The 14480-nt window shown below is 36.7% G+C and overlaps 1 protein-coding gene across 7 annotated transcripts in view; it reads left to right on the forward strand.

The window, feature by feature from the left end:
- Positions 1-14480, forward strand: part of nav2a (neuron navigator 2a) — a 251668-nt gene that overhangs the window by 191060 nt on the left and 46128 nt on the right. For all 7 annotated transcript variants that reach the window (XR_006372495.1, XM_044135764.1, XM_044135719.1 and 4 more), the window contains one exon: positions 3800-3922. Coding sequence is in view for 6 of the 7 variants with exons in the window: in XM_044135764.1 (XP_043991699.1) it covers positions 3800-3922 (123 nt within the window). In the remaining variant the exon portion in view is untranslated. The remainder of the gene's footprint in view (positions 1-3799; positions 3923-14480) is intronic.

Here is a 14480-nt window from a genome sequence, read left to right on the forward strand (position 1 = left end):
ACGTTTTTAGAGCTGCACTGCAAAAACACAAAATCTTACCAGGTGTTTTTGGTCTAGTTTGTAGTGGAAACATCTTGGTATGTAAGAACTAAGACAAAACTAACTTACAAGTAAATTTAGAAATACAAGTTTCTGCTGGGAAATTATTTTATTTATATTACTGGAAAATGTATTGTTAGAATTGAAATAAGCTTTCAGTGGAATTAGGAATTTTTCATCAATATTATTTGAAATAAGCTCCTATATTTTCCTGAAAAGTTACTTATTAGTTAGATTTATTTATTTTATTTAAGTGTATTCAGAAATTCGCACAAAAGAACAAAACTGAGAATATTTTGTGTTTGTAAACAGTCTGATTGTTCACACTTCAAAACCACGACGTCTATAAAATCTTACCAAGTACTTTAGTCTAATTTCTTGAGCAAATATCTTAGAACTCTTGAAATAAGATAAAACTAAATTGATAGTAACTTTTCAGTAAGATATAAGGGCTTGTTTTAAGTCAATAATTCTTTCATATTGATTGAAGAAAGATTATTCTTATGATAAGACATTTCCCATGTTTTATATTTTGCCAGTTGAGTAAGTATTTTGCAATCAATATTAAGGAATTATTGACTCTAAACAAGCTCCTATGTCTTTCTGATCTTTTATCAAGTGTACTAAGAGATTTCACTTGAAACTGGATCAAAAGTATTTGTGTTTTTGCAGTGCAGCGGTTTTCTTCAGTCCATCGCCCCTCAGTTTTTGGTTCTCCCAGCACTTGGCTCTCTAACGCTTCGGGGGTAAACTGTCTGATCCATCCTCCTCCTCCTCTTCCTCCTCCTCCTCCTCCTCCTCCCTCCCTTCCCCTCCGCCAGACCCAACCTCCTGTCAGGGGAGGGAAATCAGCACGTGGAGCGGAGAGCCGCCTCATATCAACGCTGAGCTCACACACAAGTTGGCCAGCTTCATTTCACCACGATGAAAGTCTCTTTCACCTGCTGGTATTGTTGATCTGTGTGTTCGGCGCAGACCTGACGGTTAAACGGACGCTTTTCTTTCGAGATTTTAATCGGCCAGAAGCACCTGGACGTGTTAGATTTTGCTTTTGGCTGACATGTTTGAGGCAGACAGGTAGGTTTGTAACATGATTCTGTTTGTATGAAACCTGAGGAGTGAGATGTCTCTTAATTTTAAAGGTGACCTATTATTTTAACTTGAAGGATAGGTTTATAGACGATACAAAACATGTTAATTACATTGTTTGCACAAAATTAATCCAAGACATTGAGATTTTAGTGGGTTTTAGGGAATCCTATCCCTTTAAATTCAAATAATCTGCTGCCTACCAAGTTCCCCAACTCAACATTTACACTCACACGTGAAAATATCTGCAAAACGATGTGCAATTACACAACCGTACATTTTGAAAAGCATTGGTAGAGCCTCCTGAACAACCAACCATAATGAAGCAAGTGGTTTCCGAATGGTAAGTCAACAGCAAAACACTTATCTTTTCCAGCAGCCATTGTACAGCGCATACAGTTGTAAAACCAACTGGCCACAAGCTGGAGCTCGGCTTGCGTTGCTAGGTAAACGGTGCAGTGCCTGTCGAATGTGACTTAACAATCAGAAGGATTTTGAAACCAAAAACCTTCTGAACTTATTGCCAGAAAACATGGTGGTGATTTTTTTTAAAGTGGTTGGTCTGTTTTTATAAGCAGCAGAAACCCAAATGGGAGAATAAAATCGTGAAAATGTGAATTCTGCACGAATCCTAGCAATCCTGCTTGGGTTGCTAGGTAACGGGGCGAGGCTGGGCTTCCGGGGTTGCTAGGTAACGGCGGAACCCCCTCTGTTGAATGTGACTCAACATTCTGGAGGTTTTCGCAACTGCTAATTTTCCAGACACCAAAAAAGCATCAACTTATTGCCAAAAAAATCGGCTGTGTGTGTTTTTTAAGAGCTTAGTTTGTTTTTAGGAGCCATAGAAACTCAGATGGAAGTACAAAAACATGGAAAATGTGATGTTTTTTTACATAATAAATCCCCAGTAAACAATAAAATGTGATGTTTGGACACGTTTCTACTGGGACAGGTGGATAGGAGCGGGGTTGTTAGTGTGACAGAGGAATGTTTGAGCTTGTGTTTGTCTCTGGCTGGTCACCTGCAAGCTGACTTGCAGTGTGATGATTGACGTCGACCCCCTATGGATTGGATCCTGTGTCTGGACAAAGTCCTGCTTTAACTGCATTTGTTTTTGAATTTATATCAAGGTTGCATACATTATTTTATTAAAACTTTGTGTTTATAATATGTACAAAAGGCATATTATTTACTTATTTAGGATATCCTGTAATGGATCCTTTTGTACTTTCTGCAGATTTCTTACTATTAAATAGGTATATTTTATTTATATAGCACCTTTCATAGATAAAAGTCACAAAGTGCTTCATGAGTAAAACAAACTAAAACAGAGATGCACAGATAAAACTCAAAATTACTCATTTCCTTGTCAGATTATTTCAGTTATAGCACTGGAAACAATAATAATTAGGGAATTATTGACTTGAAACAAATGCAAATGAATCACTTTTATAAATATGTTTGGTTGTCTTCTTTTTTCTATTTGTAATTGACAAATTCTATTTAGTAAAACCCCAATGATGTTTGTATTTCATGAGAGAGTTTAAATAAGTTCTCTTTCTATTAGAAGTTCCTGGCTACTCGTATATATTGTCATTTAAATCTGAGTTTTTATAAAGAATCCGTTACATTTTCTGCATCCACATCAACCGACTCTGTGGGCCTGAGCTAAATCAGTCAGTTTTTATATCCATCTGTGATCTTTGGTTCATATTTAGTTTGAGTTTTTTATTATCTGCTGGGAACGTTTCAGCATCTTGGAAACACTTTTCAGTCTCCTAACATATAAATCAGGTTTTTTTTCTGTTACGAAATGAACTTAATCACCGCTTAGCCTCCTTTTTGTAGATAAGTAGTCACTATGTTTATAGCAGATCTTATCTTTAGTTCTTCTATTCATCAGCATTTGACAGGCAGGAACTGGTTTGTGTAATGAATTGATGTTCTGGTAAAATAAAGAACAGACTCATCTTCTGTCTATTGTACAGCCTCTTCTTTTCAACAGAGTTGGATAGTAACTAATTACATTTAAGATGTGCTTCTTGAACTTTATACTCTTACTTCAGTAATTTTATTATGAAGTATTTCTTCTCTCACTAGAGTAACATTTCTGGATTTTCTACCCACTAAGTGAAAAACAAACATGTTTTAACCAAATATTCACCAGACACACACCTGTGGTTTTTGTTAGTTTTATAAATTTATATTGAAATAAAAAAGAAATATTTTTCTTTTAATGATTTTGTTATTTTTTGTTACTAATACAAATTATTGTCATTTATCAATCAGTCATTAAGTGACTGATTGATTTGATCAGTTACTCAGTACTAGAGTAACTTTTTACCTAATACTTTTTACTCTTACTTGAGTACAATTTTTGTGCGTCGTCTTTTTAAAGAGGCACAAAACCACTGCTGTTCTGGTCCATTTAGTTTGCCGTCTTCAGTGTTTTTTGTTTTTTTTTTTTTTCTGATTGATGGACGCTTTACTCCAACCAGAAAACCGCTCTGAAGTCAGCTCCGCCTCCCTGTATCTAAATAAAGATCATTGATCAGAGAAAGACCGGGCAGAGTGTGTTGGATTTGAAACTGTTGTGCTGCACATTTTCACCTGCGATTTTTTCCGACCCTGCATGCTGGTGCCTAAAATTTATTTATTTATTTTTTTGCAGCTACATGACTGATGGAGGTTTGGGTCTCTACACTCGCCGCCTGAACCGACTGCCTGACAGCATGGCTGCAGTTCGAGAGACGCTCCATCGGAACGCGTCGTCAGGACAGGGAGACGCCGACAGGTGGGTTGACGTAACTTTTCTCCTTTTGCTCTGAAAAAACATAAAATATTTTCAAGTTTTTTAGTTTAGTTTCTACTGCAAATATACCAGGAAACTAGAAATGAGACAAAACTGACTTACAAGTGACTTTTCAGCAGATCTATGAGCTTAATATTGCTTAAAAATGATCAGTTCAAAAATAAATTTTTCCCATGATACAGGTGCCAGTGTAATTAGGACTTCTTAATCAATATTAAAGGAATTATTTACTTTAAACAAGCTCCTGTAGTTTGGAAAAAAGTTTTTTCTAAGTTAGTTATTTCAGGTGTACTGAGACTTTTGGATTAGAAACTAGAAGAAAAAAATACTTGCCAAAATTTTGTGATTTTGCAGTGCATATTTCAATGTCCTCTATTAAATTTTGCTGTTAAATCTGATTGAGCCCAATTAAAAATGAAGTTTTAAAACAAAATCACACTGATTGTTGATGATATTTTATTCATGGGAAAAGTCCTCTTCCATTTTCTTTCTCAGTTTATTATTATTAGTCCATCTCACAGGATCCCTTTGATATTAATTATTCCAAATTTGGATTTGTGGATTGTAGAAATAGTGACATCTCTCTTGCGTGTTCATATCAGCGATGCACCGATCGTATTGCCTGGGCGATTTGTTTTCACCATCGTCTGATTCTGGTCGATACCCATTTATTTTGGCTGAAAAGTTGCCAAGTGTAGCAACAATAGCTACGATTCCATTGACCTTATAATGGCACAATTTTGAGAATAAATTTACTTAATGGAAAGAAATCAGTTTCAGATAATCTGAAGGTTTGGCCACTAGAAAAGGTGATTCTTTTTTGGCTGTATTGAAATTGGTTTATTTTGTAAAACTGCAATGAAAACTCAAATTATTTCACATCATTTGAGTTGATTAACAACTGGATGTTACTACTGTAGGAAACGACAAAGAAGACGACAGGAAGTGGTTGGAGAATGATGCCAGCATGTTACTGCGTGAAGGAACTTATTGTGATTTTAATTGCATCTCTTATTCATTGGAAACATTGCAATTGCGAAACTGTTTTTCCAACATTAGCGAAAGATTGTGATTTCCCAAAATTAAGGAAATCTGTGTTGAGTTATTGGTTCAACTGTAGTTGATAATCAGTTGTTTCTCTCTTATCCACTTTAAAACCGGTAAATATTTGTTCTAAAGGTGTAGATAGAGGTGATATTTGTATATGTTATGAAACTTGTGGGTTGACACACTGAGAAAGAAAAATGTCAAACATTGAAACACAATATGTGAGGCAGCACTTGGTTAGTATGACCCAGTTTCAGAACCTTTTCAGAACCTGAGGCAGAAAAACTTCTCAATAAGATCATTCAGCATAAAAATATCTTTCCGGATCTGAATTTTATGTCTCAGTTTAAGGATGTATTCATCGTCTGAGATGTTAGTCGTTTGTGTTGGATGTCACACAGAGAGAAGACGGACAGTTTTGCTCAATCTGTGACATTTTTGTTTGTGATTCTGCTGCCGCCTTTGTCCTGTCAGACAGTTGGGGAAGGATTTGGCCGGCTGTCAGACAGAAGCGAATAAAGGCTGAGCTGCGCCCCACCATGTAGCTGAAGAAAGATGAGGGGGTTGAAAGAAAGACAGTCGATGGGGGAGGGAATAAAATGAGGCGAAGATGGACGGCAGAATGGATGGAGACGGCTCTAAATGAATGAGGGGTAAATTAAGCGAGAAAAATGCCTGCTGTGGATGAAAACAGAGGCAGAGGGTTTGTGCATTTTTTATCCAGCTATCACCAGCTCTTAACAGGAAGGGGAAAAAAGCATTAAATTCTGTTTATGATTAGATCAGTTTAAAATTTATTGCAAAAATGTATATGCATCTACTATCTGAATCTTACGACGGCGTATTTGGGCCACTGTAGAAAGAAAAAAAAGAGTAAATTCCAGCTAAAAATGCAGAAAGTTTTATATTTTCTTTCAAAAAAAGGAAAATTCTTTTAACTTAGAAAGTCATAAATTAAGAAGAAAAAATGTTGAGATTACTCAGAAGTTTTCTATAAAAGCATAAGGGAATTCTCACAGCTGGAAACGTTGTACGTTTGTGAGGAAAAACTCTCAGACATTTTGAGATTACTCAGAAATTTTCAAGAAATATTTACTTTTTTTTCTATCTACAATGGCCCACTAGAAACCACATGGTGGGATTTGGTGTTTTTGCAGTGTTTCCTCTCTCTCTTTTTCTCTCTCTCTCTCTCTTTTTCTCACTGTAAGCCAAACTCTCCTCATTTGTCTTTCATCTCCCATTTCCTCCCCTCTTTTCATGCGTCTCTCCTCTCATCTCTTGGTTTTTCTTTCGTGCTTGTTTTGATTAAAGAGTGCGATAAGTAGAGCACAAAAAGCAGCTAAATGATAAAAGTTGGGGGTCTTTTCGTATTTTATTTCATGTTTCTCTGAAGGGTTTATAATCGACTGACACTGCAGATGTTGCTTCTCTCCAGAAGCGTCACATTTTTCCACCATGATCATGTTGCGGTTTAATTCTTTATTCAGAGAAAAGAGTGGAGAAAAGGAGAGGTTGGTCTCCCCTCACCTCTGCAGGAATGTCTGATTAATCTCTCCACTTTAAAATTAATGGGATTAATCAGGAGGTTTGGTTCAGAAGAGGATTAAGGGCACTGAAAAAAAAAAAAGAAATCCAACCCTTTTCGCAGAATTTTGACTTTTTTCCTAAAAAATCTGGTTTTACTCTCAGACTGACTTTAATCTCAGAATTTTGACTTCAGTTTCAGAATTTTGAGTAAAATCGGAATTCTGAATTTTTTTCTCAAAATTTGCTTTTACTCGAAATTCAGATTTTTTTCCCCTTCAGAATTTAACTTTTTTCTTTGGAAAATAACTTCTCAGATTTTGAGATTTTATTTTCTCAGAATTCCGGTTTCAAAATTCTGACTTTATAATCATATATCTGTGACTTTAATCTCAGAATTGTAACTTTTTCCAACAGTTTTTCTCAGAATTCAGATTTTCTTTTTTCCCCAGAATTCTGGTTTTACTCTCAGAATTTGAACTTTTTTCTTGGAAATCTGAAGTCTTCTTCAAAATTCGGACTTTTTTCCTCAGGATTCTGACTTTAATCTCATAAGTTTAAGGTCAGATTTCTAAGAAAAAAAGTTTTTTTTTATATATTTTACAGTGGCCCTAATCCTCTTTCATAATTTGGGAATCATTGGATAAAATGCATTGGCACACTGGAAGGAAAGTCTTGGAGCTGCGGGACAGGAAGGGTCACTGGTTTCATCTTGTAAAAGATGAGGCTAATTTAATTTATGAAAAGCGAGTTAATGATGCAGGCGGAGGAATGGCGCTGATCAGGGTTCATGTTCAGGACTTTCCTTTACGAGCTTCATCTGTGCAGTCTGCTGTGGATTTGTGTGACCTGTGTGTTTCTTTCTGTATTCTCTGGATTGCAATGCAGCCAAGTGTTCAGGAGAACCGAAGGGCGGGAGGTGTCGGGCGCTCACGTGGCGCTGAGGCAAAAACGCCGTGACCCCTGAACTCTGAGGTCACGGGCTTCAAAGGGCTGAGGTTCACATTTAAGAAAACCTTTAAAGCTTTCATGCCAAACGTTTTCCGATCAACCCAGACCTGGACTAATGAGCAGACGGGGGAGAAACATGACGTGTGCAAAATGACTAACATATCAAATGTACCTGAAGTGTTTCAAGACTCAAAGCTGAGTCATGACCCAGCAGACCGTTAATGTACAACGGAGAATAGAAACTGTGTGCTTATGTGTAAGAGAGCTTTATTATCCTGAGAAAAGAGGAAGCAATCTATTATGGTCTGTCCTCCGGTTTGAATCCTCTTTGTTACAGAAGACAAAGAAGAAGAGGTCTTTGTTGTCTGAAACTGCAGTGGGGGCACAAAGCACCCACCCCCATCTTTTTCTCTTTGTTTCGTTTTTTACTTATAGCTGCATTTACATTTTGCCAATTGGAATTATGAAAATAAATTTGCTTAATGGAAACACAGCGATAAAAAAAAAAAAATCACGCTTTTCGATAGACAATGTTTTTGTCGTGTGATCAACAACAAGATGTTGCTACTTGCACTAAAGCATTTTATATCCATTGAAAAAATTCCCCTATACAGAAAATCCGCCACATTGATTATGACAAATGAATTTGTGATCCAGAAAAAGCCAAAGTGACTTTCTGTCTGTGGGATTAGTTTTTGTTGTTCTGAGCAGCGTTCTTGTTTTTTAGGCGTCATGTGAAACTCAGCCTGATCCACTGACAGGCTCCTTCATCAGCGCTCGTTAAGGCCTGATCCCTTCTTCGTTACCTTTTCATTGTAAACTTCATGCTTTTGTGGAGATCTTTGCATTTCTTGGCCTTTTCAGACTCACTAAGCAAATAAACAGAACGATTCCCACTAAATCTCTCAACAGCTAATCTCTTAAGTCCTTCACACTGCATAGAAAGACTCCTGATTCATTATTCCACTAATTGCTCATAGGGAGAGGAAACTGCAGGCTTTGTTTGAGTTGCACCTCGGAGCAATGTGACACACTGTATTACACAACCCAGTTTGTGCAACACTGCTATACCTTTCCAAGGTCATAAAATCCATTTCTTTGCGGTGAATCATTTTGTGATGCTGCTGCTCCTGCTGTTTATCTGCTGAAATCCTCTCTAGTTATGAGTATTCATTTATGATTCATCCTCTAATTGTTTTGTCTGCAACCAAAGATGTTGATGATGGATCATTGTGCGAAGTGGCGCATGACTGCAGGCCGCACTGCAAAAACAAAATCTTACCAAGAAGTTATTAGATGAAATATTGTTGTACACATAAAATAAGACAAAGATAGCAGATAACCTTTCAGTAAAACATAGGAGCTTGTTTTAAAGTCAATCATTTCCCTGCCAGATTATTTCACTTATAATATGGAAGAAATGTCTCGTTGCAAGTGAAATAATCTGGTTGTGGATTATTTAGTGCTTTTCCATCAATATTAAGGAAATATTTACTTTTAAAAAGCCCCCGTATCTTGATACTTTTAAACCAGTTTTTTTATTATTTCATGTGAAGTGGGATATTCACACTAAACAAAAATACTTGGTGAGATTTTGTGTTTTTTATATTTCTGGTCTTTTTCTAGTGCAAATATGACAGTACACTTAAAATAAGACAAAACTAACTGAGAAGTGACGTTTTAACAAGATATCGTAGTTTGATTTATATCAATAAATCCTTAATATCAAGTAAAATTAGTACCAGTCCTTATTTTACATGTAACAACACATTTTTTCTGTGTTAAAAGTGAAATAATCTCCTAGTGGAACTGGAACTTTTTCATGAGTTCTAATAAATTATTTACCTAAAACAAGCTGCTGTGTCTTGATGAAAAGTTACTTGTAAGTTAGTTTTGTTTAACTTCAAGTAATATTTTCACTATAAGAATAAACCAGTTTATGGTAGGATTTAGTGTTTTTACAGTGCAGACACACAGATGCTTGTTTCTCTCTCATGTCTGGACTTGAGCAGTTTTCCTGTTGGCCTCGGGGAGAAGAGCAAAATGTTTTTAACCTTATCAACACCTGGCGCTGCAGGTGTTTCACCCTCCAGCAGGTCGTTTCTCCACCTGCTGTAATAATAATTATTATTATTGTTAAATACGTTTTTTTTCTCCCACCAGATTTTTTTCTGCTTTTACTGCTGCAGATCTTTGTTGTTAGAGTCTCTTCAGATTTTATATTTCACTCTCAAATTATGCCTTTTTTTTCTCAGAATTTTTTATTTTCTCAGAATTGTCACTTTTCTCTCAGACTTCTGACTTTTTCCCCCCAAATTCTGATGTTTTTCTCTGAATTCTGAATTTTTTTTCTGAATTATGACTTTTAATATCAATTCAGAATTTTTCTCAGATTTTGGATTTAATCTCAGATTTCGAATTTGGCATTCTTCCACACAATTTTTACTTTAATATCAGAATTATGACTTTAATCCCATCAGAATTTGGACTTTTTAAAATCAGAATTATGACTTAAATTTCATAATTATGACTTTAATTATGACAGGAGAATTGTCAGAATTCCTACTTTAATTTCGTAGGACCTAAAGTCAGAAATCTGCCAAAAAAGCCATAATCATTTGAGTTTAGTTTAGTTTTTCAGTGGCCCTAATCCTCTTCCGTACCACTTGCAAACCTGCAAAACAAAATCTACCAAAGCTCTCCCTGTATTTTGTCCAATCCACATCAGCTGATTTCTTATGAAGCCTTAATTGTTCTCCAGATCCAAACTTCAGGTAAAGATTACTGTACAAATAGTTTTTTTTCTTTGAAAACGTGAGCAGTTTCACTTTGTTGCAGTGCGTGATGTTTGGATTGAAGCCCTGCTGGCTAGAAACTATGGATCCCGCTGTGTGGCTCTAAAGGTTGAGTTCGTTTTGCTGTTTTGAAGCGCCCACACAGAAATCCCATCTGGTATAATCTGCTTTTTCTACGGAGGGTTAGGACCACCGAAAATGTAGAAATAAAATTCTGACTATTTTCTCAGAGTTCTGAGATTAAAGAAGAGAAAAACTTCAGACAATTTTTGTCTTCCAGAACTTTAATCGGAATTCTGAGAAAATAGTAAAAAAAAAAAATTTCTTCTTTAATCTCAGAATTCTGACGTGTTTTTTTTTATTCAGATTTTTCTTAGATTAATATCAAAATTTTAAGAAAAAAGTCAAAATTGAGAAAAAACTTGATGTCTTTTTGTTTTTCCAGTGGCTCCAATCTTCTTCCATATCTTTCAAATTCACTGTAAAAATTAGTTATTTAACATTTAAACTCCTTTAATGCTGTAAGTTTTCGTCGTCTAAAATTAAATGCCACTAACTGGGGCTTATATCATTAACAGGATAAATACAAAGTATTGTTTACAAGCAGGTAGATACAGACTGAGACAAAGCCCTTACTGATATGGTAGCCGTGGTAACCCAGGTTGCCATGGCTACCATACCAGCAGATCGCCACCCATGGTTTCTATTAGCTGTAAACAAAACAGCCTCACTATAGAGATGCGAAATGACACACTGAGTAATTCTACTGACGGATCGGTTGTAAATCAGACACTTTTTTTATTTTATATCCAAATTTGCTCTCTGAAGGCAGTCAGCGCTGTAAAGCCACCGAGCTTCTAGTTTCTGAAGGAAAACAAAAAGCGGTTCAGAATCTCAGCCCCATGGTTCTGGTCCGGTCTGGAATCTGACCGAGACCACTGGGACGAAACCGTAGATGGACAAAGTGGAGCAAAAGGAGAATTCGTCTATTGTGAGAGTTTTGTTGGTCCTTTAGCACAGGGTGAGTCTGAATCCTTCAAACGTCTATTAGCTAAAGTTTCAGGGAAACGTTTTAGTGCAACCTTGAAGTTTAACTCGGATCCATGTTTTAGTCTGGTTAGAGTCTTGAGACGGACTGCAGACCTTCTTGTTTTGTCTCAAAATAACATTTTTCACATGGGAAATGTGGAGGGAAAAAAACAGCAAGTGGTTCTCTAGCAGCTGGAAGCCCCAAATATGTTTCTGTTCTTCTGAAGAGGATTATCATTTGTTATCTGGAGCCCCTTACAGGGGACATATCATGCAAAGATCACTTTTTTCTAAATTTTTGTTCTTCCATTTGGCTTTCAGCTGCTTCTAATAAACAACCCGAGTCCTTAAAACAAAAGAACATCCAGGTGGTTTTTGGTAAGAGGTTAATATTTTTTGGTGTCTGGAAAATGAGCTGTTTCACAAAAACCTCCAGAATGTAACATCATAAATCACCAAGCAGTGTGCCGTAAATCCATGGGCAGATATCTTCATTTATAACAGGACATTTTTCCCATAACATAACATGTTTCATTCACTCTATGTGAATGAAACAAATACTTTTTCATCAATATTAAGGAAATTTTTGATTTAAAACAAGCTCCCATATGTATCTGAAAAGTTACTCATAAGTTAGTTTTGTCTTATTTGAAGTGTATTAAGATATTTGCAATAGAAACTAAACAAAAAAAAACTTGGTAAGATTTTTTTTTTTTGCTTTCAGGGCACTTGGTTTTACCGCTGTGAGCGCTGTACAATGGCAGACAAGTGTTTTGCTGCATTCTTGTTGGCTGTGCAGGAGGCACTACTTTTGCTTTTCAAAGATGTATGGTTGTACAATTGTGCATCTGTTTGCAGCCATTTTCACATGTAAACCTTAAGATTTAAGAACATTTTTGTGCAATGAACTTGCCTTGACTTCTGCTAACCTGTTCAAATAAGCAGAATTTGATACCTTTAAGCTTTATTTTTTCCACCTAGAACAAAAACGATGTTTTGACCCTTCTTCTCACGCTGAGGTGGAAATGGGTTTCATAGCATCTGCACTGCCGATAGAAATTCCTCATTTGTCTCAAGTGAGTGCATTACAGAGGGGTTGTGTGTGTGTGTGTGTGTGTGAAGTGATGCACACGTGTTCAGAGTTTTGTGTGTATTCTCTGTAGATCGGGGTCAGTCGGTCGAATCTATAGGAGTGTTTACACGTTAAACACACAAACACAAAGCGAGCGTTTAAAGAAAACATGGTGCCATAAATCATCTGAATCTGGGCAGCGATTTTTTTTTCTTTCTTTGAGACAGGAGACGGTAGGCCCAATAAGCGGAAAGACAAACCCGGCTCGTTGTGCTGTCCGCTCCGGTTCCGTCTGTCCCTGTCAAAGCGGGGACAGCTGTGTCATTTTCAAACCGCAGGACTCCTGGGATTCGGCCCGGAATGTCCCAGAATCCCGTTTTTCTCCTTTTCCTTCGTCTTTTCAGCTTGACCGTACAATTCAGAACATGATTTTTTTTTTCTGCCTGCAAACTTAGAAACCAAAAACTTGATCTACTTTTGATTCAAGTAGAAAAGCCAAAAGACAGAATAATTAAAGTTTCTCTACTTAAAAAAAACAAAAACAATCCGGGACTTTCTCATGCATGTTTAGGTCTCCTTCAATCCTCTTAAGTTTTCTTGTTGTACAAACGGAAAAAAATCATTCAAATAAAGACGTAAAGTCAGAAACATATTCTTAATACACCTGAACTTCTGAAACTGCTGGTACCTAAAGTTTTATTTCATGTGTTCCTGTGTTCAGTCAGTTTCAGTTTGCTTTACTTTTACTGCACTGAATGCACAAGAAATGTCGTCTCGATGCACGTTTCAGTTTGTTTTATTTCACAGCAAAGATAATTTAACACTATAGATGTTAAACCACTAAGATTACAAAAGTCATCCTTCTTGTTTTGTGTTTGTTTGAGGGTTAATCCACAAACTGGCTTTTCTGTCTGTATGTTTACTTAAAGCGCACCTGACAGCTTCAGTGACATGTTATCTGCTTCCTATAAAGAGATTAAATCTAAAAGTTTCTCTTTGTCTTCCAACCGCGAACTAGGACCAGCGAAAACAGGCGGAAAAAAAAGAGTAAATTTCTGTAAAATATACCCAGAAGTTTCTAGATTGATCTCAGAAATGTTCTAGATAACTGAGTATCAAAAGTTAGGACATTTTTGAGCTCCAAAACGTGAAAATTTGTAAGAAAGAAAACTCATAAATTTTGAGATTGCTCTCAGAAATATTCTAGAAAAAGAAAACATGGATATTATTTCTGAGTTTCAAAAGTGAAGAACTGTGAGAAAAAAAGTATATGTTTTCAGATTAATCTACTAAATTGTTTAGAAAAAACTTGGAAATCTTCTGAGCTAAACTTTAAATTGTTCAACTTTTCAAACACTTCTGAGTATTTTACTTTAGGAGTTCAAAAATTTAAGTTTAATTTCAAAAAATTTTGAATTTTTTTGGTGCTCACAAATTTCCCTGTTTTTTCTGTATATTTTATGAGCTTAATCTCAAATTTTCTGAGGATTTTTAATTGAAATATTATTCCTTTTTTCTCTCTGTAACGGCCCCAACGCACCGTCGTACCATCCGCTGCCTGTCGGCCCCCTGACAGTCAGAGATTTGGGGGTTATGTGATGCAGCTGCAGGGCGAAGAGGCCAGTAGTTCCCTCTCAAATGCAGGAAATCCCCTTACTTCTGCCTGGCTGCTCTGTTGTGGCTGCATGTCTGTGTGTACATTTCTGCGGCACACACTCTGTGTGCTCGTGCCAGAGTTGGTTTTTTTCCTGAGGTTGGGGGATGGGGGAGCCGCTGGTGAACTGAAATGACCAGCAGACCAACCGTCCAACCAACCACGGTCCCGGGAGCCTTGCATAGGGAAAGTTAAAACAAACAAATCCACTGCCTGTTTCTCAGGACGCTCACAGAAACCATTATTGGCTGCCCCATGTGGGAGCTTCATTTTTTTCATTGCCACCAACCCCCATCTTCTTAACTCTGTGTTTCTCTTTAAGGAAGTTTGGCTCCTGAACTTTGACCCTTTTGGGAGAGGAGGAACCCTAACCTAATGGAGAGGCTAGGTTCCAGTGTGGAATGTCTTGATTTGGGTCTCGTTTCGTCCTCCATTACTGTCCTTTTCTGACTGGTTTATAGGCCGTTT

Source organism: Gambusia affinis, linkage group LG02, assembly GCF_019740435.1.
Source record: "Gambusia affinis linkage group LG02, SWU_Gaff_1.0, whole genome shotgun sequence".
Classification (NCBI taxonomy): domain Eukaryota; kingdom Metazoa; phylum Chordata; class Actinopteri; order Cyprinodontiformes; family Poeciliidae; genus Gambusia; species Gambusia affinis.